Source organism: Alosa pseudoharengus, unplaced genomic scaffold, assembly GCF_046254945.1.
Source record: "Alosa pseudoharengus isolate Yale_2024_CS ecotype anadromous, Long Island Sound unplaced genomic scaffold, YU_APseudo_1.1 YU_APseudo_1.1_scf_11, whole genome shotgun sequence".
NCBI lineage: Eukaryota > Metazoa > Chordata > Actinopteri > Clupeiformes > Clupeidae > Alosa > Alosa pseudoharengus.
This window is the reverse complement of record NW_027468576.1, coordinates 14,716,557-14,730,782: the sequence shown is the minus strand read 5'-3', so window position 1 is coordinate 14,730,782 and position 14,226 is coordinate 14,716,557. Positions and strand designations below refer to the sequence as shown.

The window sequence follows — 14,226 nt, the reverse complement described above, 5'->3', positions numbered from 1 at the left end:
TCAACAAGACCCTGCCTACTAGTTACCAACGCTTTGCTCTGCCTCCGCCCTTCCAGTGCTGGAGATTCACATTTTCACAAGCCTACAGTGGCGACAGAATATGAAGCAATATCTTGCCGAAAACATGCGGAAATCACCAGTTCATGTATAATGCATGTCTGCTTAAGCATCCACACAAAATGTTGTGCAAACAGGAAATGTGTCAAAGTAAATCAGCGAAGGTTTTGTTGGGTTTCGAACATGAGTCTCACTGGCAAAATGTTCCAAGAAGCAAGCACTATCACCAATACGCCACAGAGAGCAACGCTTGTCATTAGTCTAGTAGACTAGTCTATTAGCTTACTAGCTATCCTGATGTCAATGTTAACTGGTGATAGCCTATGACATGAGCAAACACAGCGAATGCATGCCTTGAATAATGCAGATCAATTTTGCCTCAGTAATTTTGCATCACAAACAGTAACAAACTGGCATGACCCTATCAGAAGTTGTTCGTTTTTTGTGCAGAAAAACACATCGTGCGCAAAAATTATGAAGATCACTTGTGGGCCTCGAACTGTTCACTAAAATAGCAACCCTGTTAACCAATTGCACCACTGGTGATTTTGTATCTCTCGCTTAAACAGACATGTATTAGACATAAACTGGTGATCTTTTCAGCGATATCCGTTATATTGTCTCACTTGCAAACACTTTGTAAAAATGTGAACCTGCACTATAGGCAGAAGCAGAGCAGAACGCTCTGAAGAAGTAGGCAGGGTCTTGTTGAATATTCACTGATTTTATGAAAATATCACCAGTTAATCTGCTCACCATCTAAACTGGAACACCGGTTTCAAAAGCTATCGGTTTCAGTCTCCTAAACTGCCGGCGTCGTGTACACGCAAGGCGTAACCATTACCTCACCGGTTTCACAAAAATGGCACCTTAATCACAGACACACGTACACACACACACACACACACAGACACTCACACACAACACACACAAACACACAAAAACACATATGTACGCACACACTCACACACACACACACACACAAACACACAAACACACACCCTCTCTCTCTCACACAAACTTATATACAGGCACATAATACCACACCCCCTCCTAACACACAAACACAGGCATACCCACAAAGTATAACCGCATGTGCTTTGTGCTCCAGTCAAAGTAAATCTGTTTGTATGTTTCACACAATTACCACAATGCATAACTGTTGTATATTATCCAACCAATACTCCATCATTCTCCTATTTAACTACAAACAAAAATGCACTGATGCACATACACACACACACACACAAACACACGCACACACACACACATATGCACATGCATGCATGCAAGTACACACACACACACACTTGCACACATCTGTGATCACAGACGTCATGCTGTGAAATTGCTCACTTTCCAAGAAAATGAACAGCAGGAGAAGAGTAGAGAGAAAGAGATGAGAGGAATGATGAGGGGAAGAGAAAGGGGAGAGAGAGACCAAGAGAAAGGGAAACACAGGGAGTGGCAGGGAGAAAAGAAAAGAGAAGAAAATAAGGCATGTTGGAGAACCAAGGGCAGAAATCTGAAGCATGTGTTCTGTTGTATATATGCATTGGCATGTATTGTTGACAATGCATGCATACAAGGGATGATGACCATAATGGTGTATGAAGTTATTGATGGTGGCAGTGTGTGTCAGTGTGATGATCATAATGTTGTATCAAGTTATTTGTGGTGTGTGTGTGTGCATGTTTGAGTCAGAGAGGGGGTGTAGATTGAGAGAGAAATATGTAGATAATGAAGCTCACACACATTAATTCACTACACCTAGCATATAACAAAGTATTTTATTTAGGCTACCGCAATAATTTGTTTGTGATAGAAAAACCCTCTATTCCCCCAAAAGTCAACACTAATCATCGTCATTGTAGTCATAACTAAAGAAAAGAATGTTGTTGTTGTTTTTTGTTGTTGTTTTCTGTCAGATGGAAGTTGTTAGTTTTGAGTTAATCAATAAATAGCCTTGTACATCACTTCTAAGAGGTATGCTGTGTGTCTGTGTGGGTCTGCCTGTGACACGGTTTGTGTGTTGGGGGTGGGAGTGCGTGAGTATGGCGTTCACATAATTCATCCGGCTGGGGGTGTGCTCCGTAGCTCGTGTCGTTTTTTTTCAGTCAGTATAAAACTGGGAGTTCCTCTCGCGGAATATACAGATGGAGAGAATCGCTTGCGCCACAGGGATAGTGACAGACCACAGAAGTGACATACGCGCATTTTATTTCCGTGAAATAAGCCCGAGTCCTCGCCCGTCGAGGGGATGACTGGACTGTGCGCTCTCTTTTTGACGGCGCTGCTTGCGGCCTTCACCCGCTTCACGGAGAGCGTTGGGCCGGTGGTCCGTTGCGAGCCCTGCGACTCGCATGCGCTGACACTGTGCAAGCCTCTGCTGCCGAGAGACTGCTCGGAGCCGGTGCGAGAGCCGGGTTGTGGGTGCTGCCTGACTTGTGCGCTCCGCGAGGGCCAAGCGTGCGGAGTTTACACGAGCCGCTGCGGAAGCGGTCTCCGTTGTCGGCTCTGGCCTCACGAGACTAGACCACTGCAAGCTCTGCTAGAAGGCCGGGGAGTGTGCGCCCCAGTCTCAACAGATAAAACACTCACAGGAGTTATATTGCCCACCGGCAAACACGGTAAGTCGGTTATAGCCTCCATTGCGCGCACATAGGGGCACGACGCAACTGTTTTTCTCTCTCTCGCTGAGTGTTTTTTGAGTCATACAGGGATGTTAGGTTAAATCCCCGTGACAGTCTACCTAATGACACATGCATAGAAACATCCACACTAATACACAGAAGAGCGGCTAAGCGACTGGAAATGTAACAATATTATTTTTACGGGTTATCACTAATTACGGAGTTTCGGGTTTCGTGTTCAACGCATAGATTGTTCAGTTTAATATAATGTTTTGGTCAAGGATTGGTTTGTGTCTGTTCGTAAACCAAACGGTTAACATGGGGGTTGGGTGAGTAGACATGTCTTCGCGCGTTGTTCAGATAGCCCGAATCTCCAGTGACTTTTTGGCGTCAAGGCAACCACGCAGTCCCGCCACGAAACCCACCTTGCGAGCCCTCGTGTCCGGTTCCACACTACCGCCGTTGTTCTCTGTAAAGCTCGAGCCACAGCGAGTCCTCTATGCCTTTCAATGTCTGTGTGTGTGTGTGTGTGTGTGTCTCTGTGTGTGTATGCGCACACGCTCGAGCACGAATGTTTGTGTGCGGGGTCCTGTCTCTCTCTCTCTCTCTCTCTCGCACACACACACGCACAGTCACTCCTCTCTGTACACACACGGATGTGCACCTCTCTCTCTCATATAAACACAGAGAGACACAGACGCGTGGACACACACACATACACAGAATTTTGGCCAAGTCAACCCAATCGTTAGGGGTTGCCACATGCGTGTATATTTAGTCATCGCTGGTGAGCATGGCTGTAGTTTTGTGAATGGCTTCTCGTGGTGTTTGCCAGTCAGCTGCACAGAGCCTCATTGACAGCAGGCAGATACACACACAAGAGCAGCGCCATTGATACCCAGCTCGGGCCATTTCATCCTCACAGAGTTGTGAGAGAGGACCTTATGACTCATACCTTGTGACTGGTACTTGCCAGTTATCCATATGAAGTGGCCACGGTCATCATTACATTGTGACAGAGAGGCACTTGTTGGCCCCTTGAGCACAATGTTGTTTAAATTGCCAATATAAATAAGAGCTTGATCTTTAAACCCTCTCGAACACTGTCTAGAGTTCATTCTATTGAGTCAGATATGACATTTCATTCAGACTGCTGTTTCCTGGTAAAACAATGTTTGGCTGTTTGCCATTGTCAAGTTTAGCAAAGTGCATTGCCATCTAAAGGTTAATACTTAGATGCGTGTTGTTTCTCACCTGGGTGCCTGAATGTGGAGATGCAATGATTGGAGCGTTTTGGAGGGCTGATCCGTCTGTGAGCGATGGGGTGGAGTTTGCCTCCATACCTTTGAACGCCTGCAGATTTGGTCTCTGGTTTAATCCCTATAAAGTGAGATGAACTGCATTATAAAGAACCATGTAACAAGTGGATGATAGGAAAATGTTGGTGGTGAGCTGTCAAAAAGCTTTGCAGTGGAAATAGTGAACGTGTTGACAAATGATCTGATATGTGTCCTTATTAAATCTTCAAAGGAGAATATATATGAGGCTTGCAGTAGCATTGAAAAAGACAAATGGACAAATTACTGTAACGTCTTCACAGATGGTGTGTATTGAGTCAAGAGACAGGGATTGCGATTATTCCTATAACAGCTTTGCACAAATTAGTATTTTTCCATGTCTACTCTGTTCTTGTTGTTTCCATTTGGGCTGCAGCTTGTTTTTATCAGGATAGTTCTTTCATAAGTTATGGTACTATTGCACCATAGAGTGGTAATAGAGCGGTTACTCTGATGCCCAATTACTTCAGTGACAGAGGAACCACAAGCTACCCATCTCATGCATAAACAACACAGAGGCGCATGCGTGCAAGCACACACATTCACACACAAGCATGCCTAACACACACACAAAAGTACACTGAAGTCCAAAAATGCTGGAGCTCTATGCATTGTAAACAATTTTGGGGGGACATTTTTTGTGTGTATGTGTATGCATATGTGTGTGTGTGTGTGTGTGTGTGTGTGCATATGTGTGCATATGTGTGTGTTTGTGTGTGTGCATGGGTGTATGTGTGAGTGTGTGTGAGCGTGCATTCATGTGTGCATGTGTGAACGTTTGTGTCACATGCTCATGTTCTCCTGCAACCCCCCCCCCCCCCAGACAACCCTGATGATTCCTATCAGGAGGAGACTAACTCCAACCTGACCATGATGACGGTCACGTCGGCGGTGGCCGAGGAGCATCCCCTGCCGGCCACGCCGGAGCACAAAGCCCCGCCCCCGCCACTGCTCAGCAAGCTGGGTGTGGTCCGCAAAGAGAAGAACAGGAAGAGCCAGAGCTACCGTGTGGAGTCGGTGGGTGGCGACCTGCACACGGACACACATAACTTCAGCCTGGACACCAAGAGAGAGACGGAGTATGTAAGTGGTCTAGCACATGTCTATGTGTAATAGGTGTGTGTGTTTGTATGTGTGTATGTTTACAAGGGAAGTTAAAGTCTTAGATGTGAGATTGGTTGGCTGTTTGTGTATGTGTACATCGAAGGGGGGGGGGGGGGGGGGGGGGTTACTAAGGTTCAGGAGTGTTATAAAAAGTAAGTCAGGTGCCCCCCCCCCCCCCCCACACACACACACACACACACAGCCAGCTATACTCTAGCAGTAACTGGGTACTCAATTGATACATCCTTCAAATTAAAGGTGTGGGGATGTTATAAATCCAAAAGTCAACATTAACTTTGTTTTCCTGAACTTTGCCTCTGCTAGTATGCTAACTGTAATAACAATTACACAAGTGTGGCATGGTTGTGTAACATTAGTATGTGTGTATGTGTGTGTGTTGATGTCGGGGATTGCGGTGTCGGATTGTCTGCACCAGTGAGATGGACAGTGCATGTGTATGATGTGGATGTGTGTGTGTGTGTGTGTGTGTGTGTGTGTGTGTGTTTGTGGCAGGGCCCCTGTCGCAGGGAGATGGAGAGCGTGTTGAAAAGTCTTAAGATCACAAACGTGCTGAACCCAAGAGGCGTTCACATCCCAAACTGCGACCGCAGAGGATTCTACAAGAAGAAACAAGTAAGAGACACATATCTATCTATCTATCTATCTATCTATCTATCTATCTATCTATCTATCTATCTAACAACAACATGTTGCATTTGTATAGCACTTTTCAAGGAATGTCGGTATATATTTATCTATCTATCTATTCTGTGAGTGAGAACGCTGTGTGTTTGTGTGTGTGTTTGTGTGTGTGTGTGTGTGTGTGTGTGTGTGTGTGTGCGTGCATGCGTTGGTGTGTTTCCATGTGTGTCTGGTGAATGCCCAAAGAAATGGGGCATGGTGCAACATGAGAATTTACGACCGGAAAACACTAAGGCAGCCGAGAGCGTGTGAACCATCCAGTGTGAGCAGCAGGGGGGAGGAGAGTAGAGGGAAGGAGAGGAGAGTAGGGGAGAGGGGAGGACAGGAGAGGAGAGGGTAGGAGAGGAAAGGGGTGGGGAGGAGAGGAGATGGGTGGGGAGGAGGAGTGGAGAGGGGAGGAGAGGAGAGGAGAGGGGAGGAGAGGAGAGGGGTGGGGAGGAGAGGAGATGGGTGGGGAGGAGAGGGGTGGAGTGGAGAGGAGAGTGGAGGAGAGGAGAAAAGGATAGGAGACAGGAAGAGAGAAGAGGAGAGGCCAGGAAAGGACAGGAGGAGAGCAGAGGACATGAGAGGAGAGGAGAGGGGAGGAGAGGAGAGGGGAGGACAGGGAATGAGAGGAGGGGTGGAGTGGGGAGTGATGGCAGGAGAAGGAAAGAGACAGGGAATAAGGAGAGGAGAGGGGTGGGGAGGAGAGGAGCAGGGTAGGGAGGAGAGGAGAAGAAAAGAGACAGGGAATAAGGAGAGGGGGAGATCAGGAGAGACAGGGGGAAAGGTTGGCAGAGAGGGAGGAGCAAAAGACCGGGTGGAAGAAGATGAAGAAGGTGAAGAAGAGGAAAGAGAGAGAAAGAGCGGGAGAGAACTAGAGAGAGAGCAAGAGAAAAGGGGGAGAGAGCGAGAGCAAGAGAGAGAGAGATCTGTCCTGGGTGCCCATGGGCTCTTCCTGTCCTCAAATAATGTAACATTAGAAGTGTGTGTTCAAGTGTGTGTGTGTGTGTGTGTGTGTGTGTGTGTGTGTGTGTGTGTGTGTGTGTGTGTGTGTGTGTGTGTGTGTGTGTGCCAGCGTGTGTGTAGAATGTGTGTGTGTGACTGTGCGCGTGAGTGTGAGTTCAATGAGTGAGCATGATTCAGCAACTTCCCCTAGGTTTAACTATATGAATGTTTGTCTTTGCACACATGGCCCATGTACTGTATGTTCTTGGCATGTGTGTGCCTAAATCTGCTTGAGTACATGTGCTTTCAGTGTGTATATGTGTGCATATAAGTATGATGTGTGTGCACGTGGATGTTTATGCATTTATGTATGTAAACGCAATCAGTGTATGTGTATATCTGTGCATGTGCAGTACCTGTGTGTGTGTGGGTGCGCGCAAAAACATTGGTATGTGTTGTATGGCTGTGCTGTAGCGTGTCTGTGTGTGTCTGTGTGTATACAAAAATATTGGTTTGCGTTGTATGGCTGTGCTGTATCGTGTGTGTGTGTGTGTGTGTGTGTGTGTGTGTGTGTGTGTGTGTGTGTGTGTGTATGCACCCCATACCTGTGGAGGGTCTGCTCATTTCTGTGCTATTTTTAGGCCTGATTATATGAATTGGCGCAGTATCTGAGAGCAATCCAAGCATGAGGGTTCTGGCCTGGCCTGCACACCCACCCCTCCCCCGGGGCCTGTCTGCCTGGGCCCAGGATGAATGCTCCTTCTCTGGCAGCCGCACTAGCTCTCACCCCCTGGCCTGGAGGACATGGGAGTCCAACAGGACAAGGGGAGTCTTAGTGTGGAGGCTGAGATCTGGAGAGAGAAGGGGGGTATAGAGAAAGAGTGATATGGTGAGAATCAAAGAGAGAGATGGAGAGGTTGTGAGGGTATTGTCAGTAAATGGTATACACACATGAAGAGAGAAGGAGGACATGAGGAAGAGCCAGAATAAGAGGAAGGTGAAGAGGAGCAGGTGAAGATGGGGAGGGGTAGACAGAGAACAAGAGGAATGATGGGCAAAGTACACAGTCCTAAATTCAACTAAAGCAGATTTAATAACAAAATTACAAAATGATCTTGCTATTGTAACACCATAGGCAAGACTTTAAGCACAAACATCGATGAGTCTGGTCAGTGTTTGCATGTTGACACAACACAATAGCTATAGCTCATGCACAAGAACTTTGCTTGTTGAAAGATTGCACCTTTCCTGTTTTCTATTAGGGCCTGAAGAAGCATGTTTAGGAATGGTGGGTTGAGATAAGGAGGTGGTTGGATGGAGGTGGGTGGAGTTGATGGAGATAACCCCAGGTGGAGATAACAGGAGGCTTAACTGTGTGAATGTGTACCAAGTGAAAGACCTAAAAATCCTCAAATTAATGTTTCCTTACTGGGGAGATGGAGGAGCAATGGGGAGGGTAACGTTAAGGGAGATGGGGATGGGAAGGGGTAGCATTAGGGGGGATGGGGAGGGTAGCATTAGGGGGGGTGGGGAGGGTAACGTTAGGGGAGAGGGGAGGGTAGCATTAGGGGGGATGGGGAGGGTAGCATTAGGGGTTATTGTTTTGTATAACAGATACATACTAATACAAATACACATTCAGTGCATATACTCTCACACTTACTCTCTCTTTACACAGACAGACACATTTTAACCATTTGTTTATGTACACATGGAACAAAATTGTGCAGGGACACAAATGTTAAAGATACAGTAGAATACATACACATGACATATGGACCCTAACGCACACACAACAAACACACACACATACACACACACACACACGCAAACACACACACACACACACATACACACACACACACACACACACACACACACACACACACAGTATATTCCCTATACCATACTGCACAAGGGTTACACACACTAAGTGCACACACTGCTATTTCTGCCATTTCCAATTTTAATAATGGCCTTTTTTTATTCAGTGTCTGGGTGTGTGTTGTATGCTTGTGTTATTGTGTGTTTAGCCTTTTTATGAGTTTGTGTGTGTGTTTGTGTATGTATGTGTGTTTACCCTGTGGCTGATTTTAATGCCCTTCTGCTTTCCTACTGCCTATAAGGGCATCATTATAGAGAGGACTGAGACTCACTGTTACACACACACACACGTTCACACACACACACACACACACACACACACACACACACACACACACACACACACACACACACACACACACACACCACATTCACATGTATTTTCTGTCTCTTAACATACACTCTCTCTCTCACTCACACACTGAAACACACAACTCATCATTTAGCTCTGTACTAAACCTTATTCTGCAGATGGAGCAGTTGGAATATCCCAAAATAACTTTGTTTTGAGTCGATTTGACTGGCATTCAGTGGAGTTGAGCTGTGTTAAGTTGAGTTGTGTTAAGTTGAGTTGTGTTAAATTGAGTTGTGTTAAGTTGACTGGACTTGATTTGAGTGGAGAGGACATGAGAAAGAACATAAAGAGTTTTGGTCTGGGTAGCTGTTTTCATTTCTCCACTTCAGCACTGCGGTTTTAGCTGTACATGTTTAGCTTTTGGAATGGCTACTTTCACACAAGCCAGGCTCATGCTGACAGTCACTGTGAAAGAATTCCTGGAAAGAAACTTTGCCTGAAACTTTAATGAGTTCCCTCCCTCCCTCTGTCTCTCCATTTTTCTTCTCTCTCTTTATCTGTCTCTCCCCCCCCCTCTCTCTCTCTCTCTTTCTCTCTGTTTCCCTCTGTCTTTTGATCATTCTGATGTTTGATTGTTCGGCTTTCCGGCTTGTTCCTCTCAGGATTCCTAAACCAAACCTTCCTCTTCTCTCTCCTCCCCTATCTTCATCTCCTCTCTTTTCTCTTCCTCTCCTCTCCCATCTCCTCTCTTCCCCCTCTCTCCCCTCTCCTCTCTTCCTCTCCTCTCTCTTCTCCTCTCCTCTCCCATCTTCTCTCGTCCCCCTCTCTCCCCTCTCCTCTCTTCCTCTCCTCTCTCTTCTCCTCTCCTCTCCCATCTCCTCTCGTCCCCCTCTCTCCCCTCTCCTCTCTTCCTCTCCTTTCTCTTCTCCTCTCCTCTCCCTTCTCCTCGCTTCCTCCACTCTCCCTTTTCTCTCCATTCCTTGTCCCTTCATATTCTCATAGTGTCTCCCTCTCGCTGCTGGAAAGGAAACTGTAGAGAAGCAAAGGACCTGAAAAAAAGCTTATATAACTAACTTGCTGTGTGTGTGTGTGTGTGTGTGTGTGTGTGTGTGTGTGTGTGCGTGTGTGTGTGTGTGTGTGTGTGTGTGTGTGTGTGTGTGTGTGTGTGTGTGTGTGTGTGTGTGTGTGTGTGTGTGTGTGTGTGTGTGTGTGTGTGTCTGTGGGTGTTTTGTACCAGTGTAGGATAATTGTCCCCAGATGTATTTAAGTTGGTGCCAGTTTCTTAAAATAGCCCCAAGTCCTATTAAACTTTCAAGTGTGTGTCTGAGTGTTTTGTGTGTGTGTGTGTGTGAGAGAGAGAGAGAGAGAGAGTATGTGTGTTTAATACACAGAATAACTTTGAAAATTGATCATTCTCATTTGTCCAGTGTTTGCACATACAAATGGTCAAAAGCAGACAAAAACATTGAAGTGGTCATGTCATGAACATCTCTTTATCTTTTCCTCTCTCTCAACCCCTCCCCTTACCTGTCAGTTATAGCTTTATTTGTTTTTCATTCAAATGTATTTCATTCAAATGATCTTATATAGAATGTTGAAACTGACCACTTGCTCTCTCTCTCTCTCTCTCTCTCTCTCTCTGTCTCTCTCCCATGTCTTTCTCCCAATTTGTCTCCTTTCCCCTCTCTGTCCATTGCTTCCTCTGCAGTGTCGTCCTTCAAAGGGTCGCAGGAGAGGCTACTGCTGGTGTGTGGACAAATACGGCCAGCGATTGCCCGGTTACGATGGCAGAGACCAGGGATCTTCCCACTGCCACAGCTTGGAAAAGAAGTAAAATGTGGCGACATGTCATGGGAGAGAGAGAGAGAGAGAGAGAGAGAGAGAGAGAGGGAGAGGGAGACAGAAAGGGCTAGAGATGTTTTATTCTTTTGTGGACTTGGGAAAGATAAACACACACTTATAGGCATAGTGTGTTTGTGTTTGTGATTTGTGTGTATGTGTGTGTATGTGGACCTGTTTTGTGTGTGTGCATGTGTGTATTTGGGTGTGTCCTTTTGGGGTTGGATCATGCATAGCTCCTTTACAGGCTAACAGTCCCATGGTGCTTAGCTCTTCACATGGTGCACTGGTGCTGGTGTATATCGGTGAGCTTAATAGAGCCCGTTTTTGTTGGTGATGTCATGCCGGTCTTTTGACTGGTCCGTTTTGGTCTGGAGCTCTTGCCCTCTGATTGGCTGCCACTTCAGCTTTCTCCAATCATGTTGCGTATTTGCTGATTGTCCTCTGTCGTCCCGATCACCATTTACAGTTGTCATGGCGGCAGCCCGTCCCCCTGTAGTGAGCACGCTCCATCAGAGCATACGCACTAAATGCACTTTTCACGCTGTCCAAGATAGCTTCGGTCACACAACCGTTAAGCCATCCCCGGTGGCTCGCCACACTCCAGGAACTAAAAGAGTTAACATCCAAAAGGTTCTATTGAACCTTCACCAGAAATACCTTTGTTTTTATTTATTAGATTTTATATTAGATATTTATTTTTCATATGAATACATAATGGTGATTGAAATCTTCCATACTAAGAGAAAATAGGGTTGTTGCAAGAAACTTGGAAAGAAGTGGCGAGGAACCACCTTATGAGGGTTAGAGCCCTGCATAGAACCCTGTTTTGCAGCCATCAGGTATATAGCCGTTTCAGCTCTGAAATGCAGTTGTCAGCTCTAAAACGCCCTTTTATGTGATGTTTTTGGGGAATACATAAAGAACTCTGGAAGGCTCGAAATGTCTTTTTTCCGAGGAGTTTGGGTAGATTTTCAAAACATGCATTAGATGCCACATTAAGTGGAGTGAAGCTTTTAGTCAGACAGGACAGCATCATTGACACATGTATCAATAGACAGCATAGCGATCAAGTAATTTCTTCTGCAACTTGTCCAGCAGTTGAGCTAGTTGAAGCTTGTTAAGGAAAACTTTGGGACATTTGGCCTATGTATTTTACCTAAAGAGAGAGTCTCTTGTCCCAAACCTGGCAGTTCCTTAAAATAATCTGATAAAACATCCTCACCATCAACATAAGTGTCTGCAATACAAATTGCTGGCTATGTGTTTTCAAAGGAAGCAGTGTCACATTGGATGTACTTCCCATTAAGGCCACACAGACAATGAGAGGCCTACTGATGCTCAATCCAGTGTCAAGCTGAATAACTGAGAATTGATTGTGATATCAGAGAAAGAAAATATACCTCGATCTTGACAAAAAGAACTAACGCCTTTGTGTTATTAACCAAAGTCTCCATGACTTCTTAAAAAAAACAGTTATGATGCATTTTACATTTGAGGCGAGACACTGTTTTTACTGCTCTAGCTGGCCATGGAGGAATTGTTGAAGCCATCCTATGACTTGGAAGACTGCCAGCCTTAACGATACCAGAGGGGTCTTTTGCCTTTTAATTGTGGCGATGCTGGAATTAGACTTTGAAGTAGACTGGCCAGACACACCACATCACACTCAGTGCCTGGTGGCTCACAGTCGTGCATATGCACACACACATACACACATACCATTACAGATGCGCATAGATACATGCACAAACAAACCCGCACCCCTTTGTCCTTGAATCCTACACATTACATTTGGACGTCAGGCCCTATCTTTTTATTTGTGCTCTACACCTGATTTCCTGATTGAAGACTTGAAAATGGAGGGAACCAATGAGACTGCTGCCCAGTAGTTCAGGAGCATGAAGTTTGCCAACCAGAAATTACCCCCTACCCTCCCAAATACCCCCTACTCTTCCCTTCCCACAAACTAACAATATAATATGTATAATAATATATGTATTATGTATAAAATATAATTCATAATTATTTACATAATTATACCAATTATGAATATATATGCAGACTTTAGAAAAATATCTCTGGTGCTGAAGTTTTCTTAGTTGGGTTGGCTTTGGGGGGGGGGGGGGGCAATCAATCCTAAGAGTCTGATCATTGGCCCTCCAATATCTGTGAGTTTGTCCTTTTTAAAGTGAATACATACTTTTCTTCCTGAGGAGATGTGTGTGCACTTCCTCATGAGTCAGAAAAGTTATTTATGTAAGAAAAGTATATAAGCTGATCCAAACTCCACATTTTTTTTCTTAAATAAATATATATTCAATGGCATGTTTGTTGCACAGCTGCTTTCAGTAGCTTGAGGTCAGTGTATTTTCGGGGGACTATAATCACTAAAGAATGTCTTTGATTTTTTTTTTATTTATCAACATTGAGCATAGTCTTTCACTTTTTATTGGGACAACTGATCTTGGAACAGCTGTGTGGTTTTGTATCATCAAGCTGCTTCCTCAGTTAGCATAAGCTTAATGAAGTGCTTTCTGGTGCTACTTTTAGTTAAGCCAAGCAACGCTAATGCTTCATTAACGTGAAGGTCTTTGCAGAATATAATCTTAGCTGGTCAGAAGCTGAGTCACAGAATAAGCTAATCTGAAACTATGGAAATGTAGACTAAATGTAGCTAGACTCTGAAGACTTGGGGAAGCTCATTTCTAAGGGCTAACATGTCTTCATCATGACTTCTCTAGTCTAAGTGCTTTACAAACTTTACTTTACTTGATTAAGGATATACTGAGGTAGGCTAAAGTAATCTTTGCTACAACCAGGCTTAGGTGCATGTGAAAATAAAGGAAAAAAAGCATGGCCAAAGTTGTGCTCAGAGGTTAGCTATGCTAGAGCCAAAATGTACACATAACTAAGCTTACTTTAAAAGCTAACACTAAGTTTAGTGAAGCTGTCATAGCCCATGTCTCTTTTTGTGCAATGCCAGGATCTCTTCAGTCACGGGTAATGGTGTGTTCTTTTGTTTTGTCATCATTTGAAAGATTTTAATTCTATGAAAGCTTTTCATGTTACTAAAGTAGAAATTACACATACTGTTTTCTTTGAAAGGAGAATTGTACTTGTGAAATATCATTTGTATTTAATGTCTTTTTTAAATAAATAAAAACAGACTATTTTAATTTAAGAATGAGTTTGAGTTGTGTTCATTGAATGCATGCTATGCACTTTCATACAATTAAAAAAAGACTAATTAGCATGTGTAGTGGAGAGATGGTTAGGCAGTAAACAGTAACTCTAACTAACATATTGTTTTGTGACTTATCATATCAGAAATTATAATGAATTATTCAGATTCAACTTCAACAGTTAAGTGGCTGTGACTTATTAACAAGTAAAAAAAGAAGACTGATAATCTTGGATTCAGTTATGATGGCAATAGAAAAGATGG

At 44.5% G+C, this 14,226-nt stretch overlaps 1 protein-coding gene across 1 annotated transcript; it reads left to right on the top strand.

The window, feature by feature from the left end:
• Window positions 1-2,186: 2,186 nt before the first annotated feature.
• On the top strand, window positions 2,187-13,953 carry igfbp3 (insulin-like growth factor binding protein 3). The gene is made up of 4 exons (XM_076278090.1): window positions 2,187-2,687; window positions 4,851-5,110; window positions 5,645-5,764; window positions 10,648-13,953. Exons 1-4 carry the CDS (start codon window positions 2,318-2,320, stop codon window positions 10,771-10,773), a joined length of 876 nt encoding a protein of 291 aa, XP_076134205.1. The 5' UTR covers window positions 2,187-2,317; the 3' UTR covers window positions 10,774-13,953.
• Window positions 13,954-14,226: the final 273 nt, after the last annotated feature.